We start from the raw sequence: 26,835 nt of genomic DNA, 5'->3' as shown, positions 1-26,835 counted from the left end.
CTATGTCAAGTAAAGTGATATTATCTGACTAATCTCGGCTTTGGTTTGGAGAATGTTTTTTTAAATAAAAAGGCGTGGTGCAGCTGAAGTATTCATGCCGCTCAAGACAGTTGTCTGTGGATGGTGTGCAATGACAACACGTCACTGTATCCTTTAAATCTGGGTTCAACTACTTTGAATAATGGACTTAGGCTGATGTGAGGCATCCATGTTGGTTTGCTTTTTCTGGCACTAATATATGTTGGAATTTGTGGAAAGATCTACTTCTCTTTGTTTTAATTACAGCTAGGATGTTGATGTTAACGCTGATAATTACAGTAATGTCAGATGACATGAATGCAGAATAATGAAATTATTTTGGATGGCTTAACTTGCCACAAAGACTGTAAACAGGGGAAAACAGGTAGTCTGGCTCACTTTGAAGGCAACAAAAGCCCCTTACCAGCATCTTTAAAGGTCAACAATTAATAAGTTATTTCTTGTTAGTTTAATCTGTACAAAAAAAATGTCAGTTTGTGGTTTTACTGGGAGGCTGTAACTGAGAGGTTTCTGATATCTCAAAACTTTAGTAGACTTGTCCCTTCTGTAATATAACAGCACTTTACGGAAAAGTGTTAGCTTCAAAATCAAGAAGTCACTGTGCCCAGCCAAGACACAGAACGGCATATAATCCCACCATAAAACCACAATTTGTCAGTATTACACTTAAATTGTTTTTAATGATTAAGCAAACAAAATTTAGCATGCTAATTCATGATCTTTAAAAGTGCTAACCTTTAATCTTTGGACAGAGCCATGCTAGCCATTTGTAGGTTTTTCTAGTGTTTTTGCTAAGCTAAAGCTAGGTTACAGCTACTTAAAGAGACATTTTAAGGAGAGAATAAGAGGTCAAAAGGGTGTCTGAGGTTACAAAATCAACTCAGTTCAATGTGGTTTACGTCTACATAGGACATTGGACATCACCTCTCTGCTGTTGGACATATCTTTGGTAAAATGTTGAGTAGGCCCCTGTGTCACTGGACAAACGCTGTGTCTTCCCTGTTGTTGTCACCTTGGCTTGTTAACAGAGAAACCACCAAACTGGAAATACGTTTATTGTGTGGCAGGTTTGTCAGCAAGCAGAAGAAAGGAGTTCCTCCTGCAGCATGACACAACATGAAAAATAAAGAGGAAAAACACAGTGGAGTGTGGAAAAAAGTAGAGAAACATTTTAGGGCGTGAGCAGCGAGGAGTTGCAGAGCGGTGTGACGAAAGGAAGATGGTAAGAAATAGAAATAAATCTTTAAATGCAGCATGGCTGTTTCTTGAGCGGATTTATAAAAGGAACCTGAGGATTGGAGGGTAAGCTGGAAAAGTCTCCTGGTGAGGTGAGAAGAGTGTGTGTACAGCTGAATTTGAGAATTTGTGAGATATTACTCTTTATGTAAGACAGGCAGACCAAATCCCCTACTGTGGGTGTGTGTGTGGGCATGTTTGTGCTCTGGAACATACTTATGGCATAATATTTCTTAATAAAGAATATTGATAGGGATTCTTGCAGGAAGATGTTGGGAAAGCTGCAGAGTTTCAACACTTATTTAAAAGAGAACACCTGCTCTGTTATCTGAAAAACTTATATGTTTTATGTAAACATATGTTTTTAAGTTGTCATCTCGCTCCTGTTATTTACATCATTGTACTCTTACTAGTGGTAGGAGAAGTCTTCGCACCCTTTTCTCAAATACAACACAACTATGTAAGAAAACTCTGTTACAAGTAAAAGTCATGCAATCAAAGTTTTCCATTTAAACTTAAGAAAAAGTAAAGAGGTATTAGCAGAAAATGTACTTGTGTAACATTGTCATATAGATTACAGTATATTATTTAATTATTATTATTCATGCATGAAGTCTTGTATCACATAATGTCAATTTGCATTTCCACAGAAAACATTTTCACTTGATTGGTGAAATGTGTTACTATCACTGGACTCTGACTCCCTCTGGTGGTCAAATAAATACCTTAATAAAATGTAGGCAGAGTAAAAGAAACATTTGGATTAGGAACACACCTTCAGACCTAAGACTTTGATTCAGACACCTTAATTACTAATTATTACTAATGCATATTTATGTGAACTGACTGAACCGTTATGAGAACCAATGTAATGTGACGTATACACTGTGTGGTTTTTGTAACATAGTCCACTTAGAGTGTTTCCATAAACAGTCTGATGTTTCTATACTAGAGGAATTTACAAACACAAATCTGATCAGAAATCTCAAAAAACAAAACAAAAACAAAATCCAGTGGAACTAATGAGACAGATTAAACTCATCAGATCCAGCATGTGCACACTTTCTCCTTTTGCCAAGTGCAAACTCACAAACTTGCTTAAAACAGCTTAGACATATGTTTACAAAACACAGGAAGGATTATTTGAAGCTACTGCATGTTTGTGTATTTGGATGTATGTAAGAGCTTCACACAGAAAACAGCTCATAATCAAGCCGACTGCATGATGTTGCTCATATCAGAGGACGGTGGAAAATCGTAAAGAAAAGGATGACACATGTCCGAAAACTGATAACAAATCAACATAAGCAGCCACACCAAATTGTGTGTTAACGACAGGGTGGAGAAGTATATAAGAAGTCTATAAAAGTAAACATCTGATAAAACCACAGCCCAACACTGTTATCACACTGGCCGTGCACTGCTCTTTCTGTATAAAGAAGAGTAAAACCATACCAGGTCTACTCAGCACACAAGAGGGCAAGTCAACCACTGCTTGTGTTATGTTCTCTTTATAGTCCTAACCAACTGCTTATCTGTGCAGGGTCACAGGAGGGCTGGAGCCAATCCCAGCTGACCTGTATACCCTGGACAGGTCGCCGTTTATCACAGGGCTGAGGCATAGAGACAAACAACCACACATTCACATCCACACCTGAGGGCCATTTAGAGTGACCCATTAACCTACTTTGTCTTTGGACGATGGGAGGAAGCCGGAGCACCTGGGAAGAACCCATGCAGACACAGGGAGAACATGCGAACTCCACTGAGAAAGACCTGGGACTACCAAGGTCTGAACCCACAGTGCTCTCCACTGCGCCACCGTGCAGCCCTAGTCCAAACCAAATGGACAGTTTATTCTAAAATATATAAACCATCATCATAATTTCCTATGTAAACAGTTCCAAAGTCAAGACCGTGTCAGAGTAAAACAGGTGATTGTCATAGCTACTATCATTTTATGATAATTGCAGATTATGACTCTTTACGACAGCCAAGCACTGATCGTTTCTTCATAATTACTGATCTGGTATCTTGGATTACTCAGTGAAGTCTGTCACCACTTAACTGTCATTTAAGTTGTTGTAATTTGACTGGTCCAAAGGCCTCCGCTGGCCTCGCTCGGCAAAACCAGCTTGTATCCATTTTCCCTCTCTGTCATGTTTTTTTTTATTTTTATTATGATTCTCAATATTCATGTATGGCAACATGAACCCACATGAAAAAAGATGTACAAAAAACATTATGACCAGCCAGTCTGAGATTGAATTGTTGTTGACTGTCAAACATATAAGGATGTACACAGATTTTCCTGTACTGCATAACCTACCATAAACCTTACACTCGGCACCTTCGTACTCTGCCCTTGGCTGTAAAGAAGAGCAGGAGGCACAAGGAGAACACACTCACAGTCCAACGTCCACTTTAAAATGGATAATTCTGGTGCCAAGAGTCTCAGCACTGCGTTCCCTCTTAGCTCAGAGTAACAAATTACTTCCTTAACTCTTTAGACTTTGGAAATAATGCAATATTAATAACATGTTGAACCTCTCTACGCCTTTTTTATAGGGTTGACCACTCCCTAATCTTAGGGTCGACTTTTGCTCGAAAAGAACTGGTTCATATGACGTGTTGTCCTGCATAGTTGGAAAAAAAACTATATGGCTTCTCTGTGCTGATATAGACAGTTTCACATAATTGTCTGACATGATCAGTCTGAGCTATTTCCTAATCTGCGATAAACCCCGATCCAAGCATTAGATAGTACAGACAGCACTGACACATTTCTGGTTGACACACATTTAACCCAATCGCATGTTTTATTCATTATATACATTCTTCCCCTTCTTCCTTCAGGATGGAAAAGCCTCTAAAGCAGCATTTAGACTATTGCTGGACCAAAAAAGTACCCTTTACTTATTTTGATTTGCAGCTGCTTAAGTCTCTACAGACATGATCCGATAAACATAATACAAATGAACTAACTACACTACAGTGCTTAGAATTAGACCATAGTATTGACTGGGTTTTAATAACAGGTTAATGCAGGCTCGATACACCCGTCTGAAGATGATGTTTGTTTCATTTTGAGTACAGCTGAGATAACAGAGAGTGGACTGATGTGTCCCCGTGTTTTTGTCATATTTTTCAAATAACAACAAGCTCTCGTGTTGCACAAAACGATGAGCTGGCAGTGTCGTAAAAGATAAAGGATAGAAATAACATGCAGTGAACCTTTACTCTGTGCCACTTCTCCTGTATATACGGACAAGAACTTTAATGTATATGCAACAACTGTCAACAACTACTGAACACAGCCAGAGAGAAAAAACACAAGACTATAAAAACCAACCAGAAGGGACTAGGGGTGGAAAGATGCACAGTAAAACATTTAGGAGGAAGTAGGAAAGAGATGGACGGAAGAAAAGTGTCTTTTGACAAATCTTGTGACATCTTTAATGATTCAATGTAGGGAGGGATTAAACCAAGGGAGGTGTTCAGCCTGATACATAGCTGAATTACAAAATTGAACATGTGAGAGGCAATTCAGGGGCTCAATGATAAGGGAGCTCTACCTAAACAGTGTGTGTGAGAAGGCTGGACTTTGTTCGCAGCTATTTCCAGTGCATGAGTCTCACTGACTCAATCGTTTTCAGCAGAAAGAGTTCCTCTGACTTTACTCTGAAGCCGTGCAGCTGCTATATGAGGCCATTGATCCTACATTAACAGTTTTGTTTCTTATTTATTTCAAAAGGTAGAGGGTCTGTGGAGGTCTTTTTCTTTTTGAGAGGCAGCCATGATCAGCCGTAACTTCAAGAATGTGCTGGTGGTCTCTGTCGGCTTTCTGTCCCTGTTCACGGCTTATGGAGGCCTGCAGAGTTTACAGGTAGGTGGAAGAGTTTCTTATTTATTTTTTATCAGATTTATGATGTATTGCTCATTAGAAAAACTCAAATGTAGGAGTTAGTATCATGGGATTTAAGGGATTTATTCAGAGGTTAATTCTTAGTGGGACGACTAATTATGAGATTCTATTGTGTTATGTTAACAGATTTTATTTACAGCCCATTAAATGTTCTTTGTACATCTTTGTTTTAAATCTCTTCTATAAATTGTTCTTATTCAGTGATTTTACTTGCTTTTGTGAACTTGCCCCTCAGTCCAAGTTGACATGACATGATTTTTTTGTCTTCAAATTTATATTAAACCATTTCAGCCTATCTTTAAGATACAATATGATTTTACTGACTATCTTAACGGCAGCTGTTTCTTCATTACTGAAGGAACTCGCACATGCAATCTACATCATTTTAAGAAAATATGATTTTTTTTTTAACCACAAAAATTACCCTTTTTTGACTGTCAAGTTCAAATTTTTTTGATTAACTAAACAACCTGGTTATAGCAGTGGTTAATGAATATTTACATAACTAAGTGAAACAAGACGCAAAAGAAAAGAAACACTTCTATGTATGTGTACAATCTAGGTTGAATAAAATTAAATATTATTAGTTAAACAAAGCACACAAAAACAACAACAGCAATAAAAACAAACAAAAAAACTGCAAAAATCTTGTTAAATCAGAATAAAAAAAGTGCTTAAAAACTACATGGTTAGCCACAGCACATGAAGAACAACTTTCCATAGAGTCAGCCCAGCCCATCTGCACAACTCATATGGTACGCTAATCAATTCCTATCCAGCCAGTTTTCCCAGTTTGACATACCACAGAGATAGTGCAGGTACAGTGGAAGCTTTCCATTTCACAACAGCAAGTTTTAAATCCCGTAACACATGTGGTATTTCCCAAGATGTACAAACTTGGTGTGAATGATATATCCTTACCGGAAACTGTTTCCATATAGTCATGGATATTAGACCAGAAATCCGCACATTTGGGAATGCCCATGGCAAATGAAATACAATAATTCACATTACACCTACAACACCCTGCATCCTCCCACAACCCTGCACTATGTAATCTGTCAAGTTCAAATATTAAAGATGACTCAGTGTGTCTCTATGAAATCCACCCTTTCCCCCATATTTAGAACAGATGGCTTCTTAAAATGTTATACTTTTACTGAACTTCTTAAACAGAAGTTATAAATTAAATAAAATTAAATAAATATTTATAATTAAATAATATAAATAAACTCCCTACTGCGTTATTAATCAGTTTTAATGAATGTGTTTCATATTGACGCAATTTATCTTCCAATCTTGAATTGAAGAGGCTACAAGCTGCTGCTCTTGCATGATGCCCTCTAATGCAGTCTTGTCCTTGTGCTGCAGAGCAGTCTGAATGCAGAGCAGGGGATGGGCGTGGCGTCTTTAAGCGTCATCTACGCCTCCATTATCGTATCCTCCATGTTCCTGCCTCCCCTCCTGATCAAAAATCTGGGCTGTAAATGGACCATCGTTGCTGGCATGGCCTGCTACGTCACCTACTCCATTGGAAACCTCTATCCTGGATGGTAATCAATAAGTCAATCAATGAACTCACCAGTCTCATGGTAGCTGTTAGATTTGTTATTATTATTATTATTATTATTAGTCATTATTTATTATAAATCTTTATTATTTCTGTTTGTAGGCGATGCGGTCGTTTCCAAAAGTGCATTTGATAACAAAATCAAATGAGACACACTGGAGACAAAACTTTGTTACAAAATAAATATTAACAAAATAAATATCAGCATAATAGATGTGAAAATACTGAACTACTAAAAGCACCTCTACCTAATGCAGGGTCAGGTTTCTAAGGGTTTGGGTAAATGTTTCCCCTCAGGTCAACACAGGACAGGACATATATGAAGCATGATAGTGTTTTATTAGGGAATCGACATCTGTAACGACTGAGTAATGTAATGTTTGAGAGTTAGTTCACCCAAATTACAAAAAAAACAAAACATATCCATGCAGATAGCTTTGATTTTATTTAGCTAGATATTAAAGTATCCATCTCTAAAGGTCTAAAGAGTTTTTTTTTAAAAAGTTTTAACAAAGCAGTAAAAAATTTTATTCCTCATTGCTCTCCCACAGGTACACCCTCATGCCCACCTCAGTGATCCTGGGATTGGGCGGCTCTCCCCTGTGGTCGGCTAAATGCACCTACCTGACCATCTCCGGTAACAACCAGGCGGCCAAGGAGGGCAAAAAGGGCTCTGACGTCATCAACCAATACTTTGGCATCTTCTTTTTCATCTTTCAGTCGTCTGCTGTTTGGGGAAACCTCATGTCGTCACTCATCTTTGGACAGGACACCAATATAGGTAGGAAGACAAGTGAAATTGAACATAACTTATTTCAGCCGCCTGTCTTGAAATTATGAGTAGTTTAGTTTAGTTAGTTCATTACTTGCACTTTACTGAGGTACAGTAACTGGCGTGACAAAAGAAGTTTGGTAAATGTAATGAGCTGTGGAAAGTTAGTACATTTATTAGACAAGTACTGTACTTGAGTATAATTTTGACATATTGTACTTTACAACATTTTACAACAGGGTTGTAGAGAAAATCTGCCTGCATTAAAAACTTCTTGAATATTTCCATTTTTTACTACTTTTGACTTCGACTCCGTACATTTCAGAAGGAAATAGTGTACTTTTTACTCCACTACACGTGTCTTACTTTTTACATTCAAAAACATATGATATGTACTTTGTATACTACTAGTCAACACAGTAATATACAAAGTATCTAAAAATCTCTTGCATGTATTTTATTGGTCACAAACACAGAATAATAAAATGTTCTGTAATAATATAAAAGTGTAAGCAGTCAATCAGCATAATAAATACTTTTACTTAATACTTTAGGTACATCTTGCTGATAATAGTTTTAATTAAGTAACATTTTGTATTCTGGTGTTTTTATATTTATTTGGACTACAAAAGAGCTGAGTACATCTTCCACCATTGAATTTAGTATTTTAAGTTCAACTAACTGCTGAATGAAGAGTTATATAATAGTCAGATTAAGTGACAATAACAAAGTTTCAGAAACCTAAATGAAACGTACCTGTGATGACTGAGTCTTCAGGTAAGGTAATAAATAAATACTGATCAGAGCGATGACCAACTGTAAACAGTCTGTGGTGGTGTTGCAAAAGTTTGTGGTCAGGTGAAAATGTACAAAACAGGGTGGTGCAACTTGCTAAAACAGGAGGTCTCCATTTCCAAACATAGTTGGTGATTGGTTATCAATGGCCCATAGTCAAAGTTGAACTGTGAGTCTGGGGGAGTTCGCTGGAGATTCGATTTGATTCCTGGATAACAGCCCATCTTCATTACTGACCTGCAACACTGGTGGGTGTAACTACAAAGCTGCACCAGTAAAGTCAAAAGTATGTCAAAAATCCCAGCTTTCTGTCTGTCCTATCAAATCAAACTTCCTTTTGCTCCATAACAGATAACTGACAGCCCATTGACACGTTTGATGCCGTTTAATTCAACCTTAGGCTGATGAAAAAGAGCAAAGAGGTCCATCTGTTGCATGCTGAGCATCTTTATTTGTCGCTTTGGTTCTTTTGGTTCTGGATGGGGGTGGTGATGGCGCAGTGGATAAGACACATGCCGTGTGAGAGACCCGGGTTTGAATTCACTGTGAGAAACCATTGTGTCACTGAGCGAGACACTTAACCCCTAGTTGCGCCAGAGGCGTGCGACCTCTGACATGTAAGTTGCTTTGGATAAAAGCGTCAGCTAAATAGATAAATGTAAATGGTTCTGGGTATGCTATTAGATACCTTTATGGTATCGAGTAGAATCGAAATGTCTCCAGTCAAACAAGTACTTCATTCGATACTTTTAACCAGATTGCAGCAAAAAATCACTATGTATATGTATTTACACTAACCCAACCCTATTCTGGATCTACTTGATATGCCCTCATCCTAACGCCTCAGCCTCATACTTCATTGTACATCTTGTGTGTAGCTGATAGTGGGCAAGGTTTAACTGCTGGTTTACAGCATTTTTTATGGGTTCAATTTGAGAGAGAATAAGAAAGAGTGTGTTGCCAAGTATGCAGCATACAATTTTATTGGTGTTAATGCTCTCCAGCTTATCAACTTAGATAATGACAGGCACTTCTTGGAAGGATAACACAACACAGCTGTTTATTACATTTTTATTTCCGTACTGTTTTAGGGCACGCACTGTTTATGTTTGCGGAATTATGAATTATAAAATGTGCCTCTTATAAAAGTGAATAAATAGATTTACAATATTTAATGATACACTGCTCATTGAATTAGATAACTGATGGAAACTATACAAACTAATTTAAAATATTAATATCAAGAGCAATATTTTCATCTTTAACTTCTACATTTTTGCTTTCCAACTCATTATATAGATCATCATTTCATACAATGGCCTGCATTATGTTTGAATTTTGCTATAGACATGCATTTTGTCTTTAAAGGGCAATAAATAAGACCCCCCCCCAGAAGTTATATACCATCCATCCATCCATCGTCAACCGCTTATCCTGCGTACATATACACACAAAGAAAATCATTTGTATGATTAGTGAAGGCTACAGCACATTTTCTTCTTTCTTTTCTTGGTGAAGAGTAGTATTTACGTGATATCTACGTGATATGTATTGTTTGTTGTTTTTCTGACAGCTAACATCACAGCCGAGCAGCTGCAGTCCTGTGGAGCGGCTGATTGCGGCCTCAATATCAGCGTCAACAGCACGACCACCAGACCTGCTCAGAAACTAGTGTGGACACTCGTCGGAGCCTACATTGGTAACGCCAGTGTTTACTTTGGCATCACAGTCAAGTCTGAAAGATTAAATAAGGATGTTCTTCCACAACGGTGCAGGGTTCTTTAAACAGCCCCCTAAACATACAGGCAGCAACTAGGACAGATTTTTTGGAAGGTATTTGACTCCAAAACAGAGAACAATTACCAGGGAATAAGTGTTTGCTGTAGGTCAGACATTTAAGACAACATTTGACAGCATGTAAAATATAGTGACTTATGTAGGATATATTTTGACTGCTCAATTACTTTTCACCCACTAGAAGTGGTGATTTATGTGTTTAAAGAGATAAAGTTGCAACAGCGTTCATCTGATTTGGATGTGCACACCCTCAGATTAAAAGGATAGTTTAGGGGTGCTCTAGTGTCACCCCAGAGTCTCCCCTAATATGCTGTCATCTCTATACTGTTGACCTTGATTTCTTAAATAGCCATGTTATAGTTCTTGGGTACAGATCCTCTTCCTGCCAACTAGATAATATATGGTGTTTTATAAAAGTGGCTTAATATTTTTACACAACTTTTACTGAGTCTTTGAGGGATTCTTCCAGAGACTGCAACTGTTAAGAATAGGCTATGTGTAAAACGGAAAATACTTTTTATATTCAATAGTCTTATGGCAGAGATACCAACAAGAAACACAATTTTAATGGACAAAGATGAAATCCTAGATTTTCGGTTTCATTAAAAAACTAAAATAATGAACCCTATAAGAGCTTTTATACTATGGCGAGTGGTAAAATTCAGATTTGAAGTGGTGGCAAAATTGGAAAAATAAAACTCCAACAATAAAATAACTTATTCTTCGACACACCTTCAGTCAGCAGTGTGAAAGTAATCAGAGAAAGCAGTTGCACCCTCTCAGATCATGATAGAACCATGGTTTATTCTACTTCATAACTATCAGTGTTGTGTGGTAGGCGTGGGACTGCTGGCCATGGTCATTGTGGCAGTGTTTCTGGACAACATTGACCAACAGCAAACGAGCCAGTTTCGTGGGAACCGGGAGCCGTTTTGTCACACCTTCCTGGCCACGTTTAGACTGCTGAAGGACTGGAGGCTGGTGACCCTCATCCCTCTCACCATGTACAGTGGCTTCGAACAGAGTTTCCTCTCTGGGGAGTATACTAAGGTATGGAGATCTCCAAACAAGAATCAGTAACCATATTGTCTACGTATACATGACGCTTGATCCTGAGTAAGTCTCCCTTTTACCATGAATAATTGTCAAAGTACTAGATTGTATTCCAATAATATTGTCAGACTCATGATGTACTGTTTTACAGAAAGGATAAAAATTGATGCAGCAGAACCTGAGGAGTATTTTTATCTCTCACATTCTTTTTTTCATTCTTTTAACATGCCGTCTATATTACCCACAATGCTACAGAGGTCTGATAAACTATTTTTATTTTCTAGTCTTCAGACCCAACTGATGCTCCCTCTGGAGACACAAATGGCTTTAATCAACTTTTTTTTTCCACATGTGCAGTAGGCCTGTAAACAGCCTGTAAAATCAGTGAAGTGCATCTTTAAAGAAATTGTTACATACAATATATTGGTGGGAGGCAACACATGTAAACAGATGGGCGCTAGCAGGAAATAGAAGCTGTTAAGCCGCATTTTAGTATATTGTACTAAAATATGACAGAGAAGTGGAATATGTTTCAGGAGACGTTTGATAGTTTTTTCGTGGCTGTGAAACAGGGTTACCGTTAGAATTCCTTGTCATGGTAAATTAACTTACTTACTCTTTGTACTTATACGTGCATCTCAAAAAATAAGAACAACGTGGAAAAGTTTATTTGAGTTTCACTTAACCAGACAGAGAGATTAAATGCTCAGGAAACCTTGCACGTGTTTTGTTTTTTGTTTTGTTTTGTCGACATTTGTGTATTATAAATTCTTTATTTTGAAATTCTAATAAATTTTGAGATGCCGCAGTTTTGATTTCCATGAGCTGTAAGCTTTGATTATCAAGATTAAAACAAACAAAAAGGTTTGACATATTTCACTTTATTTAGCGCTTTACACTAGATTAACTGTTGTGAATCCAAACTGACTACACGCAAAAGAAGAAAAAAAAAATCAAGAACTTTGCACACTTTTCAAGTCAGCCTTCAGACCATCAGTGAGTGTTTGATTTTCAAAAGACATATTTTCAGTGAACTATTCCTTTACAGATGCATTAGTCTTTATTCCACTAGGGGGCAGAAGAACTGTTGAATAAGTGTATCAAACTCCAAACCCCATATAAAAAGTACCTTTCTCTCTCAAGTGTACTCTTCCAGACAATAATCTCACAGCCCTGCCAACAGCAGCAACCTTGATCAATATAGCGGTGTGGGGAATTAATTAACGTCATAGCAGCCATGGCTAACGTTTTACAAGATATACAGCTTCCATCATGTAACTAAGGACTTTCTAAATTTATTACAAGTAATATACGGTAATCTGATGACACCCAAATAAACGACTCGTAACTAACATTATGTAAAAGGGTTAATTGATTTGCTTCAAATTGTTCGTTTGAGATGTAAGTAAATGTTAATGTAATTAATAACTGATTCATAGTTAACTGTTAACGTTGGTCTCAACAAAATCTAACGTTAATGTTGCAAAATAACGTTACCACATTTATATATTAAAAATAATTTAAAACCTTGTGAAGTATAATGTCAATAACAGATATGTGAGTTATTTTAATACTTTCCGGTGTCTTACCTTGACTGTGAGCCATAGACTGCTAACAACACGGCCACAGGATCCAACCGCCACCGTACAGCACTGGGGGTTTAGAAGCTACCTTTGCTAACGCAGAGTAGCATATAGCATTAGTGCCTTAGCATGAGCTAACTCGGTCCTGTCGAGCAATTCGGGTCGTGGGTGGAAACCACTGTCGCCCAGAGCCCTTTAAAGACCCTCTTTAAAGGGCTCTGGGCGAGAGTTTCAGCAACACGTCACCTCAGCTGCACCCATGACCCGAATTGAAATTATTTATATATGAGATACTGGATATATAATTATCCAAGGAAGGTTAAAATCAGGGCAACTGGACTTGGTTGATGATACTAGAAGACGTTTCGTCCCTCATCCAAGAGACTTCTTCAGTTCTGACTGACTGGTAGGGAAACTCAAATATTTAAACTTGCCAAGATGATCAATACTGCTGGTTCGTTAGTGCTCCTGGCTGCTGTAACGACCATCGTTATAGTCACTGAGGCCAAATCTGAACGACCATCGTTGGCAACTGATTGATTTTAACCTTCCCTGGATAACCTTCACAGACATCTTGCTAAGATATATTTGTAAATGTTGTTTCTTTGCAGAACTATGTGACGTGTGCTTTGGGGATCCATTTTGTTGGCTTTGTGATGATGTGTTTTGGAGCCTCTAATTCTCTGTGCTCCTTTCTCTTCGGGAGACTCGCTCGGTACACTGGGAGGGCTGCCCTCTTCTTCCTGGGTAAAATCTCTTTTATAGTTATACACATACAGGGTACTGTACATGTGGTGACTTTCTAAAAAAAATAAACTGCTCACTGCTGTTCTGTAGAGCTACATGCCTTTGCCTTCAAAGTTAGGATTCATCATGTTCTGTGTGAAGAAAATATCCTGCTAAAATGTAATTTGGACAATATGCTCCAATTTGTTGTTTGATTCAGAAGGGTTGAGATGCTCTCTTCTGTTGCAGCCTCACTTTATCTTTCAAGTCAGATCAGGTGGATGTTCACCAGTATTCACTTTGTCATCACCGTTTCCTGTGTTGTCCTAAATTTTGGTTTTCTGAGCTGCAGAAGACGCTTTTATAAATATAATCATGCAGTAAATGGAGACTAAACAAAACATGTATGAAAAACCTGATCTGAATGAACTGCCGATATCCACTTGACTACCATGTTTGTCCATTTTCAGCTGCAGTGACCAACTTTTCCTGTATCATTGCTCTCATGTTCTGGAGGCCTCATCCTAACCAGCTGGCTGTCTTCTTTGTATTTCCTGCCCTGTGGGGTATGGCAGACGCAATCTGGCAAACTCAGACCAACGGTAAGAAACTCCCAACGCCTTCGTCCAAAGAACTGGATATTGTAATGATAATGATAGTTGTGTTTATCCATCGTCCTTGTAATAATCCACACATCGTGCAATATCTGCAACAGTGGAGAGGTATCTACACAAGACTGCTATGAAACTTGGCATGGATATGTGTGGTTCAACCCAAGCACTGCTTCTTTAAATCAAAATCATTATTTAATCACATATTTCAAACAGTTATTGCTGTTGGAGTTTGTAAACACTTGAACTTAACATATGTTGGCCCGTCGTCTGTTTTCTGTCCTGCAGCTCTTTATGGCGTCCTTTTCCCCCAGGAAAAAGAGGCAGCATTTGCTAACTACCGCATGTGGGAGTCACTCGGCTTCGTTATCGCCTTCGCCTACAGCACCTTCTTATGCCTGGAGTATAAACTGTACATCTTGCTGGCTGTTCTGCTGGTGACTGTCATCACTTACCCCATAGTGGAGTACCGCGAATACAAGAATCCCACGCCGCCCATTGAGGAGAGGACCTACCTAAGCCACAAAGAAACTGCTCAAACAGAGGACAAGACCGTTTGCCAGACAAAAATGTAAAAACTGAATTTCAAGTGTTTTGTTCTTATTTAATTTTTTTTTTTTACATCCTGATATGGTCCCTGCAAATCAGGTGTTTGACCTAATGCAAAATTGTTCAAATTGCTTTCAAAATGCTTTCTAAATGCCACAGTGAATAAACCTGCTCAGAAACCTGCTCACTGATTTTCACTGCTTCACCGCCCCCTAAACCCTCTTGTTCCCTTGTGGAACAGTACCACAAATAATAATGTCACATTTCAAATGCCAGCAATTTGCAGCTGAGATCCAAAAAATCCACTACTGACAAGGAAAACTATCACCACGCTAAACGCTGTAACAAAAATGCTGCATATTTGACTTGATGATGAGATCGTAGTTTTTCTGGCGGAATATTGTACTGCGATTTATCCCTGCTGAAAATGCAGGTTATATACAGGTTAAATATCAATTATGTGCTGGGAAATTAGGACCTCAGATTGTTGGTCTGTCATGACCAACAACCTTCTAACAATCTTCTCCACGCCGACTTGTTGTCTTTTTACAGCGGTGTTGTATTTGTATCCAATTATCACAGCTTTTCTACTACAAAGCAATATTTTTTCACATTTTATAAATGTTGACGTACTGTGACTAATATGTGTAACTGAAAATAGATACAGTAACCTACTGTACATGTTAAGAGCTTAAACTTGCAAAGTGAAAAATAAACGTTTTAATATTTAAAACTTTGTGTCGAAATACTGTCAAACTTGTCAAACTTGTGTCCTTTCACCCCATTTTGTGTGATACTACACTGTCAGCTACCACAGGTACAACACACAACAGCATCAGCTGTCTATGATCGCTTGGAAGACTCTCCGGAGCTCCATAGGCCATGGTTAAATCACACACAAATGCAAATAAAGGTCACTTTTCTTGTTTGAGATAATGTATTAAAATAACTTTAGTTTTGATGGGTTTCTTAAGCAACATGGGATTAATTCCATTGAAATTCAGTTTGAAAGGCGTTACCCCCAGCCCAATGTAATGTGCAATGCTATGTTAGAACAGCTGCCAGAGCTGTAACAAACGTTTGGTTTTTGATGGCCTTTTCACTCCAAGTAAATTCGATGTGAAAATTCCTGGGATGATTTGAAAAAGTAATTTAAAGAGGTCATATTGTGCTTTTTGGCTTTTCCCCTCTCCTTTATTGAGTTATATATATTTTCTTTGCATGTATTAGGTTTGCAAAGTGAAAAAGCCCAACGTCCACCCCAAAGGGAGTTCCCATCTCCCACGTAAAACACTGCTCTGAACTGCCTGAAAACAGCTCGTTTGTAGTCCAGACATTTTCCCGCTTTGCTGTGACGTCATAGCAAAATGAGTTAGCTGTTCACTTTCTCCGGTGAGTACATTTAGTTCACTTGACAAAATTATCAGCCATGTTAAAATGCGTTAATGTGAATAACAGACGCACCTAGCTAAGCAAGCTAGCTAGCTCCACACACGGCCGTTATCTCCACTGTCTCGTCCAACTATGGTGACGTCCGGACATAAACTTGTTACTGTGATTTAGAGACAGAGCTCAGTTACAACTTCATGGATGAAAGATACATTAGTTAGATACATACATTAGTTACAGATTAACAACTCACCGCTCTGAAACTCTTGCTCCAGTCTATGTTGCCAAGCTGGTAAGGGGACATACAGCTGAACCGAAGCCGTGTTTACCGGCTTCTCACAACACGCCTTTCTCTGCTTCTGATTGGCTAGTAGTTCTTACCTGGGAACTGCACATGTGCAACTCCCAACAAAGTTCATGTAGAGGCAAGATGTATCACTCCATAGCTAAAACAAAGCGTTCAACACACAGGGTTAAAAGAGGAGCTGCAGCAATGTGCTGTATGACAAAGATATGGTGTTTTTTGAAAATGAAACCATGTAAACCTGTTGTGGTACAATCCCTAAAAATTATTTTGAACCTGAAAATGAGCATAATACCACCTCTTTAAAATATAGTTAACTTTTTTTTGGTCAAAGTGAAAAAACAATCTTAACTGCATAAAGAATATATATACTAATACACCTCAAGCTTTGTATAATGACAACTGAATTCACTTAGAGGGATACCCCCACTGAAGGGGCTTTTTTCTTTTTACATCTGCTTCAAGCAAAACATGGAAAGTCCCATCTACTTCATTTGGCCTTACAAAACACTTATATAGGTGAAAAATGTTTTTTTAACGTGGTTAACAAGGTTATTATTGTTATCAGCAAAGGACCTGCAGAAATATAAATAACACAATAACAATAACAACACCTTTTTCTCCCTTCCCAATGATGACATTAGATATCAGCAAAATTTACTCAGAGGGATACTTCCACTGAAGGAGCATTTTGACATTTATAAGAAACTACAAATATCTTACCCGCAAAACAAACCTGCATCAAACCACAAACTTCAGGTCATGTGTGACTTGACGTTCTATAGTTTTGTAAGCTACTTAACAATTTATACAGGTAGAGCTTAAACGATTAGTTGATCAACAAACAATTAATTGGCAACTGTTGTGGTAATCGTTTATTTTTCATGGTTCCAGCTTCAAGAATGTGAAAACTTTCTGCTTTTTCTTTTTACTTGTTTTAATAATTTTAAAGTGTTTTTAATAATTTTGAGGTTTGGACTGTTGGTTGGCCAAAACAAGCATTGTGAGGGTCACTTTGGGCTGTGACGATTTTTTTTAAACACCAAACTATCAATCAATCAATTAATGATGAGATGATGACAAAATAGTCAGTAGGTTAATCATAACGAAAATAATCATTAGTTGCAGTTATAATACAAAATGAACTCCACTTCGATCAACTATGTCAGTAAAATCTTGCTTTTACATGAAAAATTAATAATCAAATGATATAGTCACTGGGAACCTTTCTCTGCATAGAGTACTTTAACATTATACTTTATGTACATTTCTACGGAAGCCCTAAGCGGCCATCAATTCAAATCTTTGTTTTACTCTGTTTTCCCGTGATAATTATCTCGTGATAACAACTGTTGTTTTCTCGTGATAATGGGATCATTTTCTCGTGATCTTGTGATAACCAAACAGAAGTTTAACACAGTGGTCGGCAGGAACGTTTTGTAATGGTAATTTCAGCTTGGTTTTAAGGGTTACCGATCAGCTCAGTTGGTAGAGCATAAATCTCATTATCTTGAGATTGTGAGTGCAATCCTCATAGAACACCAACTTTAAAAAAAATCTTTTTCATAATCCTCTTTAACAAAGTTGTTATGAAGATGACTAATTTGCATGCTCACAATTAAGCAAGTGCTGGAGTGTGTGCATCCCAGCGATTGGTTCACATTGATCAACCTATGGACTTTTAGGAGGAGGAATTCATCCACTTCTCATTCAGGCGAATCCATTTAACTACACATTTCATGACAGCTATTTCAGAACCTTTGAAATAGCTGTCGGGAAATGTGTGATTGGATTCCCCTGAATCTCTCCATAACAACTTTGTTGAAGAGAATGATGAAAAAACACAGAAGACCCAAAAAAAGTTTGCTGAGTTTAACCTAAAATCCTGGGGCTGCAAGCCCTGGACTCCACCAAGTGAGCTAACTAGTAACACTGTTGAATGAAATTATCCTAAAGAAACACACCTGCCGATCCCCTGTATTCAGCTATGGTTCGTTATCTCGAGATCATGAGAAAATTATCCCGTTATCACGGGAAAACGGAGTAAAAATGTCTAATTAGACATTATGATTAACATTCACATTTTTATAAGATTCTGATTTTGTTTTTTTAAAATAATACTTACTATATAGATTTTTCCTAAAGTGGTCTACACTTAAATGCCTCAGGCCATGATTAGGTATTTGGATTAGAGTCCAAAATAAACAATGCCATCATCTGCAAACTTGATGACGTCAACAGATTTTCGTTTTATTAAGTTTAGGGTAATAAAGAACATACAGGGACAATAAGCTGCATTTCAAATGGTGCTTTTATTGCAATGTGTTGCATTCCCACATTCATAGATGTTATAGATTTGTTAGTCAAAGCATCATTTCCTCAAGGTTGGCATCCTCACCTTGGAAAAAACAAAACAAAAAAAGCAGAGGGATCAAATGCACGAGGTGTTTGTGTTTTGAGTGTAGTAGAGAAGTGTGTGTAAACTTGAGCAGCCATGAACACATGAATAAACATGTCAAACCTCCAAATTTAGACTTCCAGTAGATGCAAATAAAAGAGAGTTTTTAAGTTGTCAAACAAAATGAGTTTTGTTTGTCTGTCAGCCTGCAGGGCTCTCACTCCCTGCAGGGACTGGACCCGGCCTGAGACTGATTGTCTACAACATTCCAAAGAAAAGGTAGATTTCTTTATATTCACGTTACACACCTGAACGGGGGAGGGAGAGGGGGAGTATTAAAAGACACAGAGAGATAGAGAGAGAGATAGAGAAAGAAAATATAACATGCATAAAATTCTCCCAGATGAACATTGTCACTCATATTGTCTTGTAATAGCTGCTCCGATGCCTCTTTAAAAACAAACTTTACATGAGTGTAATATATAAAACTGGACAAAAATGAGTAAAATGGATAATATATATTTATATATTTATTTATATTAATTTGTACATGGGAGAAAGTGGAACCTTGGTCATTTTTTCTCAGATTCTCCAAAGACAGCATTACCGCCCCCTAAAAACAAAAGTGGTGAGTTAATAATAAGCCTTCTTTTAAAGTCTCTCAACCGCCAACCTCAGTCCCAATACGGCAGCACTTACAATACTTGACAACTCATGCTGTAGTAACTTTCACATAAGAGAAGAGATTAGTTTTGAACACCTGCGTTAGGAATGACTGGGAGTTAAAGGACTATGTAGAGTCTTATTGGTGCACAAATACCAAACTATTTTGGACCAATGACAAGCGAGAATGCTTTATATTTTTGACTTAAGATAAAAGCAACCGAAGCTGATCAAACTGTATCCTCAATATTTGATGCGTCAAATGGTTTTTGGTTCTTTTTGCAGTGAATTTCCCTGACACCGAACATGACTACCTACATCAGACATTAGCCCGACCCTGCACCAGGCATTGGCCCAATCCTGGTATCAGCACACCACAACATTATTCTACATCTGGCAGCACAAAAGTGTGACAAGACAAGCAAACCAGAGAAGAGAGGCAACAAAGTTAGTGTGTTGTCATTTATGTCAGTGCACAATTGTTGCTAGATAGCAGAGGTGAAGTCTCACACAACCAGACTTTTGCTAATAAGCGAGTGTCCACCTTGGTTTAAGGAAAAACAAAAACAAAATCCTGCGGCAGAGGGAAGTGAACACTGAGCAGCGGCGGCAGCTACAGAGCTAAGTGTCGACGGTTGCTGAAACTGTGTTGTGAGCAGGAATGTTCTGAGTTCAAGCTGGAGAAGTTAACCTTTATTTTTTATTTTTTTTACAGTATGCCTGGTGTCAGCTGACAGCGCAGAGAGGAGAGGAGGGGAGGGGACATCACCTGAAGAAGACTGGCATAGTATTTATACTGAGGATCGGTTGGTGTAAACAGAGAAAGACAGAAAGAGACAGAACTACATTACAAAGAAGGTAAAGTGTACAATTTTTAGTCATCATTTGGATAATAGATATCCACTAGGTCAAGTTCTTCATAAAGAACCCGAGCAATTCATTGATTTCAAATTAAACTAGTAAAACTAACATTTTCTTTGTACATTCAGGGGACATTACTTACTCTATCTCCAAATACTAATCTGATTGTTTCCGATGGCCTTTTCACTCCCAAGTAAATCCGATATAAAGTGCAAAATTAGATTGTATTTGCAAATTCCTGGAATAATTTGATTAATCTTCTGTGTGTAAAAAAGTCATTTAAAATACAGTAAACTTTTTTTATAAAGGTGAAAAAATGTTTAAAAAAACCCTGGATAACAAGGTTATTATTGTTAAACAGCAAAGGAGCAATCTTTACTCTTTACTCAGAAAATATATACAAGAGGCACCTCAAGTTTGGTATAAAGTATTCAGTTAATGGGGGGGGGGAAAGCAAATTAACTTTTTTTTTCTCCCCCAAGAATGAGATTAAAAGCTGTGAAAGGTCATCAGATTTCAACTAAATTCACTAAGAGGGATTTTGGGTCTGTTTGTTATCTGTGTAAAGCAATTATAAATACCTTAACTATGAAATTAATGATTTAGTGATGCTCCAGTGTTAATTCTACATACCGAAGTGAGGAAACGCTTGTTTCAGTAAGGTGCATAGCTATCAGTTGCAATGTTTTCTTTCTTCCTGTAAACGAGTGATAGCACTACAGGCACAAAATACCTCATCGGTGGCAAGTGGAGACGCCTCTAAACTGACCTAACGTTTGGGGACATCACGCAGAATGTTGCCGATAGGCCACTTTAAAGGACACGTGTCTAGAAAGTAACGAGGAAAAGATGAACATGCAAAACAACGTCAAACAGCAGCAGAATGTCACTGCGAAGAAAGAGAGAAATCCAAAACGAACAAAAGGGCCGCTACATTATGTTTTGTCCAGTGATGATGAGGTTTGCATATGATATACATCAAACATCTTGAAGCTTTGGTCATTTACTATTGATAAATGCAAAAAAGCCTACATCAGTCAGACAGTTAGAAAACTGAAAAAAGAAGCCTACTAATATACACAACAACCAGGCAATGCTTCTCCATAAAACCAAGGCTCCACTCTCCCAGATCTGCTTAAACTTTTGACAACAGAGAAAATTAAATAATATGGCCTTTTTTTTTTAAATTAACCCGTACAAAGAGCCAGTCCACACTGCTTCTCTCTCAGTAAAATCACATTCAGCAGTCGCTAAAACCATTCTCTGGCATAGTTATCTGAAACACCCACAGGTACTGTGCAGGGTCTAAAGAGTAAAAAGAAGAAAAGAATCAAACCAGGACATCTTCGACTTTTCCATCTTAGAGAACACCAGATATACAGTATTAATCACTTACACACACACAGACACACACACACACACACACGCACTCACTGATAGTCATATACATACATACATCATTTGAAAAATAAAAAAGTAGAAAATCAAAACATAAAATCAAAACATGACGGAGGCGAGTAGTTTTTTTTTTTTTTTTCTTTTTTTTACCACAAACTCGGAGCACTACTTTTTTTGTAGATTCTGAACAAATACATATTCACATTTCTCTGTTATATACATTATGTTAACAGCTTGAAACCAATGTTAAAGAACCTAACCTTGTACCTGTTAAATGTAGTGAGGAAGGAGGGACTGTCGTTTCCATTGAATGGCTGTTGCATAAAAAAAAGATTACATATGTATTGGTTGTATTTGGCATGTTCGTTTGTTTTTACGCAGGATAAGCTGACAGTTGCTGTTGCGTTTCTGCAGCTAACAGAGTAACAGAGGAAACCATTTCCATAGGAATGCCTATTCCACGCAGAAAAGTGTAAGGAGTGGGGAGGGGATCAATACTGTATGTGTGAAATCATCAGAGCAGATAAACAATATGAGGCTGACACTGGCAGAATCCTTCCAAAAATACATTCTTCCACTTTGTGCAGCTTCTGTCTCTGAAAAATTTTGACATTGACCAAACAGCGGCACAGGAGTGTCTGACGGGTGTTTTTCACACTGTGAGAAATGAGACAAATGCTCTAGAAAACATGACAACTGCTGCAACATGGATGACGTATGTTTACTGAAGAAACACGTTACCAACTGCAAATTAAGATCTCTGAGCTTCCTCGTTCCGATTGATGGGCTCTCTCTATCTACCAACAGTTTTGCCTGCAGTTAAAGGCATCACATTTACTACAGATTTTATTTTGAACAATACTGGAATCAGAGTCTCAATCAAATTCTGTTGAATTTGGGAGTGCCTCTCCTCAAAGGGAGCTAACAAGGGTTAAAATAGCTCCACCGCAAATCATCACTTTAAGTGGAATGGAAACTGTCTATAAAACCGACAATTTGGGTTGGAGGAGGTTTAACTCTTATTCTGTTCTTAAGTTCTACAGAGAAGCGCAGTAATGGAAACTCTCAGTTTGGAGGTAGAGGAGAAGTTTTAGTCTGAGACACCACTGCATTTCACACGTTTTGCACTGCTGGTTGAACAAAACAAAGACAGTGAAGATGTCACCTTGGGCTCTGGGAAACTGGGATTTTACATACTAAACACTTAACCGATGAACCAAATGTATGTAATGTAAATAGTTCCTGGTAAAAGCTAATGTGATGCACGTAAAGAAGAATATACATGATGCAGAAGGTGTTTAGCGCTGCAGTCGACCAATCGCACAAGCGGCTCACAGTGTGAAAACATGGTCAAGAGGACAGATTATCAGACAGAACTGTCTGATAAAACAGTAATGAGGTAATAAAAAGTTGTTAAAAATATCTACTGATGATTTACCCATATGCCTTTCTAATAAATATACAGACAGACAGAAAAATAATAAAATAAAATAAAACCCATCTCATAAAGTCTTTTTAAATAATTAATTGTTTAAAATATCTGTTTTATGTCCAGGCAGCAGGGTTTTTTCCTGCATTTATCACTTGGTAACTGTTCCTGGGCCTCTGTTTGGATACACAGTGCACTGATTTGCACTTTAACACGTCCAAATATGCACTTAAAGCATTTCAGCTGAGCACAAAGTGGTTCTCACATCATACAACACCGTTGGTGGGTGGAATGTTGACCTTGTATACTATCCCTCTATATATGGGTAATGTTGCATATAGTGAGGCATCTCTGTTAAAAAAAAAAATTATAAAAAACAGTACACAGGAAAGTCGTACTCCACTGAAGCAGCACCCGACTGTACGTTGTTGACCTAATGTGAGTGACTCATTTACAGGAGGTGATGATACTTCCTAACATTTGAACGTGATGTATGCGCTGTATGCAAAAAAACCTCTCCACAGATTCCACAACTGTCTCCGAATTCCCATGACAGAAGGAAGATTAAAAAACAGAAAAACAACAAACCAAGAACGAGGATTCACACAGGATAAGTTCAGTCAGGGAACGTGTGATTTTGTGCTGGAGTACAGACGTGGCAGATTTAAAATCACTGAAGACCTTTGTGGTCGTTACAAATCACAGGGTGTTCCCTAATTAAATTATTCCTGTGCAAAACGAGCTTAAAGGACTGATAAAAAACATGTCAGGCCTTACAGCATCCTACACTAGAAACCCTTGGGTATTAGTGTGCCACACTACGCCCTAAGCAAATTCTGATTCTGTTAATATGCCTGATATCAAGACCATTTGTGTATCTTCACATTATTTAGTCATGTAAAGAATATTTAGAGGCAACGTCTCGGCAGAGTTTTCCTTTTTCTAAATTCCCGGTAAGGTGTGAACTATGAGAAGCACATCATCTTCTGTTTGCAGACTTTTTTCTTTTTTGCTAACAGAGGTCTGTTATCGCTGAGAGAGACAGTGTCTGACTGAGCAACAGTAGTCAACAGAAAACTGTATGTGTGTGTAGCCAGTGGAGTGAAGTCTTCATCAGGGAACCAGAGGTGGAGAGAGAAAGGGTTGAATCCTCCCCAAAAATAAAGAAAGTCCCAGAGGGGAACAACACTGATGAAACAGGTTTGAAGGAGGTGAGGAGAAAATAGAAAATAACCTATCTTCTGTGACTCAACCCATCTTGTTTTGATTCAATTTCATGACAGCTTTAAATTAATTATCCATCACATCTTTGTTAGGAACTTCTATTACTATAGCCTCTACTTAAATATCATTATATAGGAACAATATCCAAAAGCACGCCGTTTGCTGTGACTACAGGCACAATGTTGATGAGGCTCAAGTACCGTTAGCATCACCAGAGGTCATGTAATCACAGCAAAGAACACAGTTTAAGGTATTATTACGCTTTCTTATACAATGGTTACAAACACATGTACTGTCTGAAAGGTTTTCTTGAAAGTATTGTACATACATAAGAATAAAAAAAGAGGAGGTAAGCAAGAAAAAATAGCTAACTAGCTCCCTGGTTACCACAAGAGAAAGCAAAGCAATCAAACTCCCCCTTTTTTTTGCAGAAAGTGTGGCTTCTTGTAGCGTTAAATGGGACGCCGAAGGGAGCGAGACGTAGCTATATTTTAAAAAAATCAATTGCTTAAAATTTCTTTTCACATTTCAGAAGATGGAATAACTTCTTCCTCCACTGCAACATGTAGCGGTGTTACAATAACATGAATATCATGATGCCAAAAAAAAAAATAATAATAACATAATCTCAAAAACCATGAGCGGACATTATTAGAAAAAAACCAACCCTGGATCGAATCACATTATACATAGTTTTGCTGTTCTGAGTAATCAATTAATTACACTTTCTTTTGTTTAAAAGGAAAGCAGTTACAAGAGAAGAGTGAGCTCATCCCCAAGTCTTTGTCCTTCTGTACTGTACAATACTACCCGCCTGCATGGTGCACATGGCAAAAAACACTGATAGGCCGAGAGACAGCATGAAAGATACAGAGAGAGAGAGAGAGAGAGAGAAAGAACCCAACAGGGCTCTGTATTCACAGCTGCTGAGGTGAGGGGTCAAATGTGATGGACAGACAGTTAAATAATCATAACAGTCTTTCTTTTTTATACTCTAAAAATAAAAATAAATCCTCCTCCCAGGGGGAGAAAGACACGCAAGTTCCAAACTGAGCAGCATCCCGTCTGTCTCCCATCCATCCATCAATCCATCCATCCATTCTGGCTGTTGTGAAAGCTTGTTCTAATGACCATGAAGGTGATGATGATGATGATGACGGTGAGAGCAGAAGATTTTAAACTAAACAAAAACAATTCAACCAAAAATAATAAAATAAAACCGAAGACGTTATAGAATAATATGTAGAAGAAGAAGCAGAGCTTGGGAAAAACTCAAACTTCCACCAGGCACTGTAGCTGATAGAGAGAGACAGTCGCAGAACCAGCTGATACTGAGCTTCTATCCCACAATGCCACAGAGGTCTGAAACCTTAACATTCCCACATCGCTGAGAGACAGGTAGAGTAAAACATAAAACAAAACAAAAATAAAAAAGCCAGAGGTGCTGCTGTGCGGGATACGCCCACACTTAAAACGCTGAGCTCAGCTGTATGCTGCAACTCATGCTCCCAAGATGCACTGCTGCGACGGCCCGACAGAAACCGTCCCATCAGAAAATTAAACAAAAGGAGGCCGGCCCTGATTTGACAGTGACGACAACTTGGCAAATCTACAATGATGTCGCAGTTGGTTTCTTGGGTCAGGAAGCAGGAAGTAGGTCACCAAGGAATGAGCAGCAAGACAACACTGCCTTTAATAGGCTGAGGCAGACAGACAGGTTGTCAGACAGATTAGACAGGCAGGTTTAAATACACTGCTGCTCCTTCTGACTCCAGTCTTTTCTTAAAGTATCCCCCTCCCTCCCCCCTGCACAGGAGCGGTCAGGCTGCGTAATGCCACCGACAGCCAAACCTCTGAGCCCACACACTGTGGCCGTCCAAAACATCCATCCTTCCATCCATCCATCCAAAAGGTGAGACAGAGACAGCAATGGGTCTGGTGCACCGAGGAGGCGTAAAAGTGAGAAGTAGAGAGAGTAGGAGAACTGAAGGGGTGGAGGTTGTCACTCGGTGAGCAGCTGCTGGAGGAGGCTCTTCTGCTGGGCCTGGTTGTTCTGGGAGCCCTGCGGTCCGGGGCCCTTCTGGGAGGGCGTCGCTCCGACAGAGCCCTGGTTCAGGTAGGAATCACTGCCAACCAGGTTCACTGTGCACTGGACGTCCGCAAACACCTGAACCTGCTGCACCTGCAGAGACAGAGGCAACAATAATACAAGGACCAGACCAGCATTGAAGGTTTTACAGCCTCATCCTCACTGGAGCCCCACAGATCCTGGATTTTAGAAGCTACTGATACTGATATCTGTATTTGAGAGTAAAAAAGAAAATCTGTCAACAATTATAATTAACAGATGTTTCTATTCTTCTTTTTTTATTTATTTAATTTTTGACATAAAACCGTTTTGGATAAGGGTCCCTTAAAATTGGTGGTGACTGTACTGAGGCGGACATTTTACAGCAGAAACCTGTCTAGTGAACAAGCTATGTATGTAATCACACAGTTTCTAATATACCTGA

At 38.4% G+C, this 26,835-nt stretch overlaps 2 protein-coding genes across 5 annotated transcripts in view; one reads left to right on the top strand and one right to left on the bottom strand.

The window, feature by feature from the left end:
- Positions 1-4,837: 4,837 nt before the first annotated feature.
- On the top strand, positions 4,838-15,389 carry unc93a (unc-93 homolog A). 3 transcript variants are annotated; one of them, XM_038727264.1, is made up of 8 exons: positions 4,839-5,161; positions 6,577-6,753; positions 7,322-7,551; positions 9,911-10,036; positions 10,973-11,184; positions 13,382-13,517; positions 13,967-14,098; positions 14,396-15,389. In XM_038727264.1, exons 1-8 carry the CDS (start codon positions 5,094-5,096, stop codon positions 14,680-14,682), a joined length of 1,368 nt encoding a protein of 455 aa, XP_038583192.1. In that variant the 5' UTR covers positions 4,839-5,093; the 3' UTR covers positions 14,683-15,389. The 3 variants fall into 3 exon arrangements, with proteins under 3 accessions (XP_038583193.1, XP_038583192.1, XP_038583191.1); XM_038727263.1 differs by having other exon boundaries at positions 4,841-5,161; positions 6,572-6,753; XM_038727265.1 differs by lacking the exon at positions 6,577-6,753 and having other exon boundaries at positions 4,838-5,161.
- Positions 15,390-18,642: 3,253 nt separating this feature from the next.
- The window catches only part of ncoa1 (nuclear receptor coactivator 1), a 61,089-nt gene continuing 52,896 nt past the window's right edge, over positions 18,643-26,835 (bottom strand). For both annotated transcript variants that reach the window (XM_038726208.1, XM_038726209.1), the window contains exon 22: positions 18,643-26,504. In XM_038726208.1, the coding sequence (XP_038582136.1) occupies positions 26,325-26,504 (180 nt within the window). In that variant the 3' untranslated portion in view covers positions 18,643-26,324. The remainder of the gene's footprint in view (positions 26,505-26,835) is intronic.

The sequence above is a fragment of the Micropterus salmoides genome, unplaced genomic scaffold (assembly GCF_014851395.1).
Source record: "Micropterus salmoides isolate LMB-PRFRI ecotype aquatic unplaced genomic scaffold, ASM1485139v1 Ms_hic_scaffold_18, whole genome shotgun sequence".
Classification (NCBI taxonomy): domain Eukaryota; kingdom Metazoa; phylum Chordata; class Actinopteri; order Centrarchiformes; family Centrarchidae; genus Micropterus; species Micropterus salmoides.
Note: the sequence above shows the minus strand (reverse complement) of the source record. Positions and strands in the feature narration are given on the sequence as shown.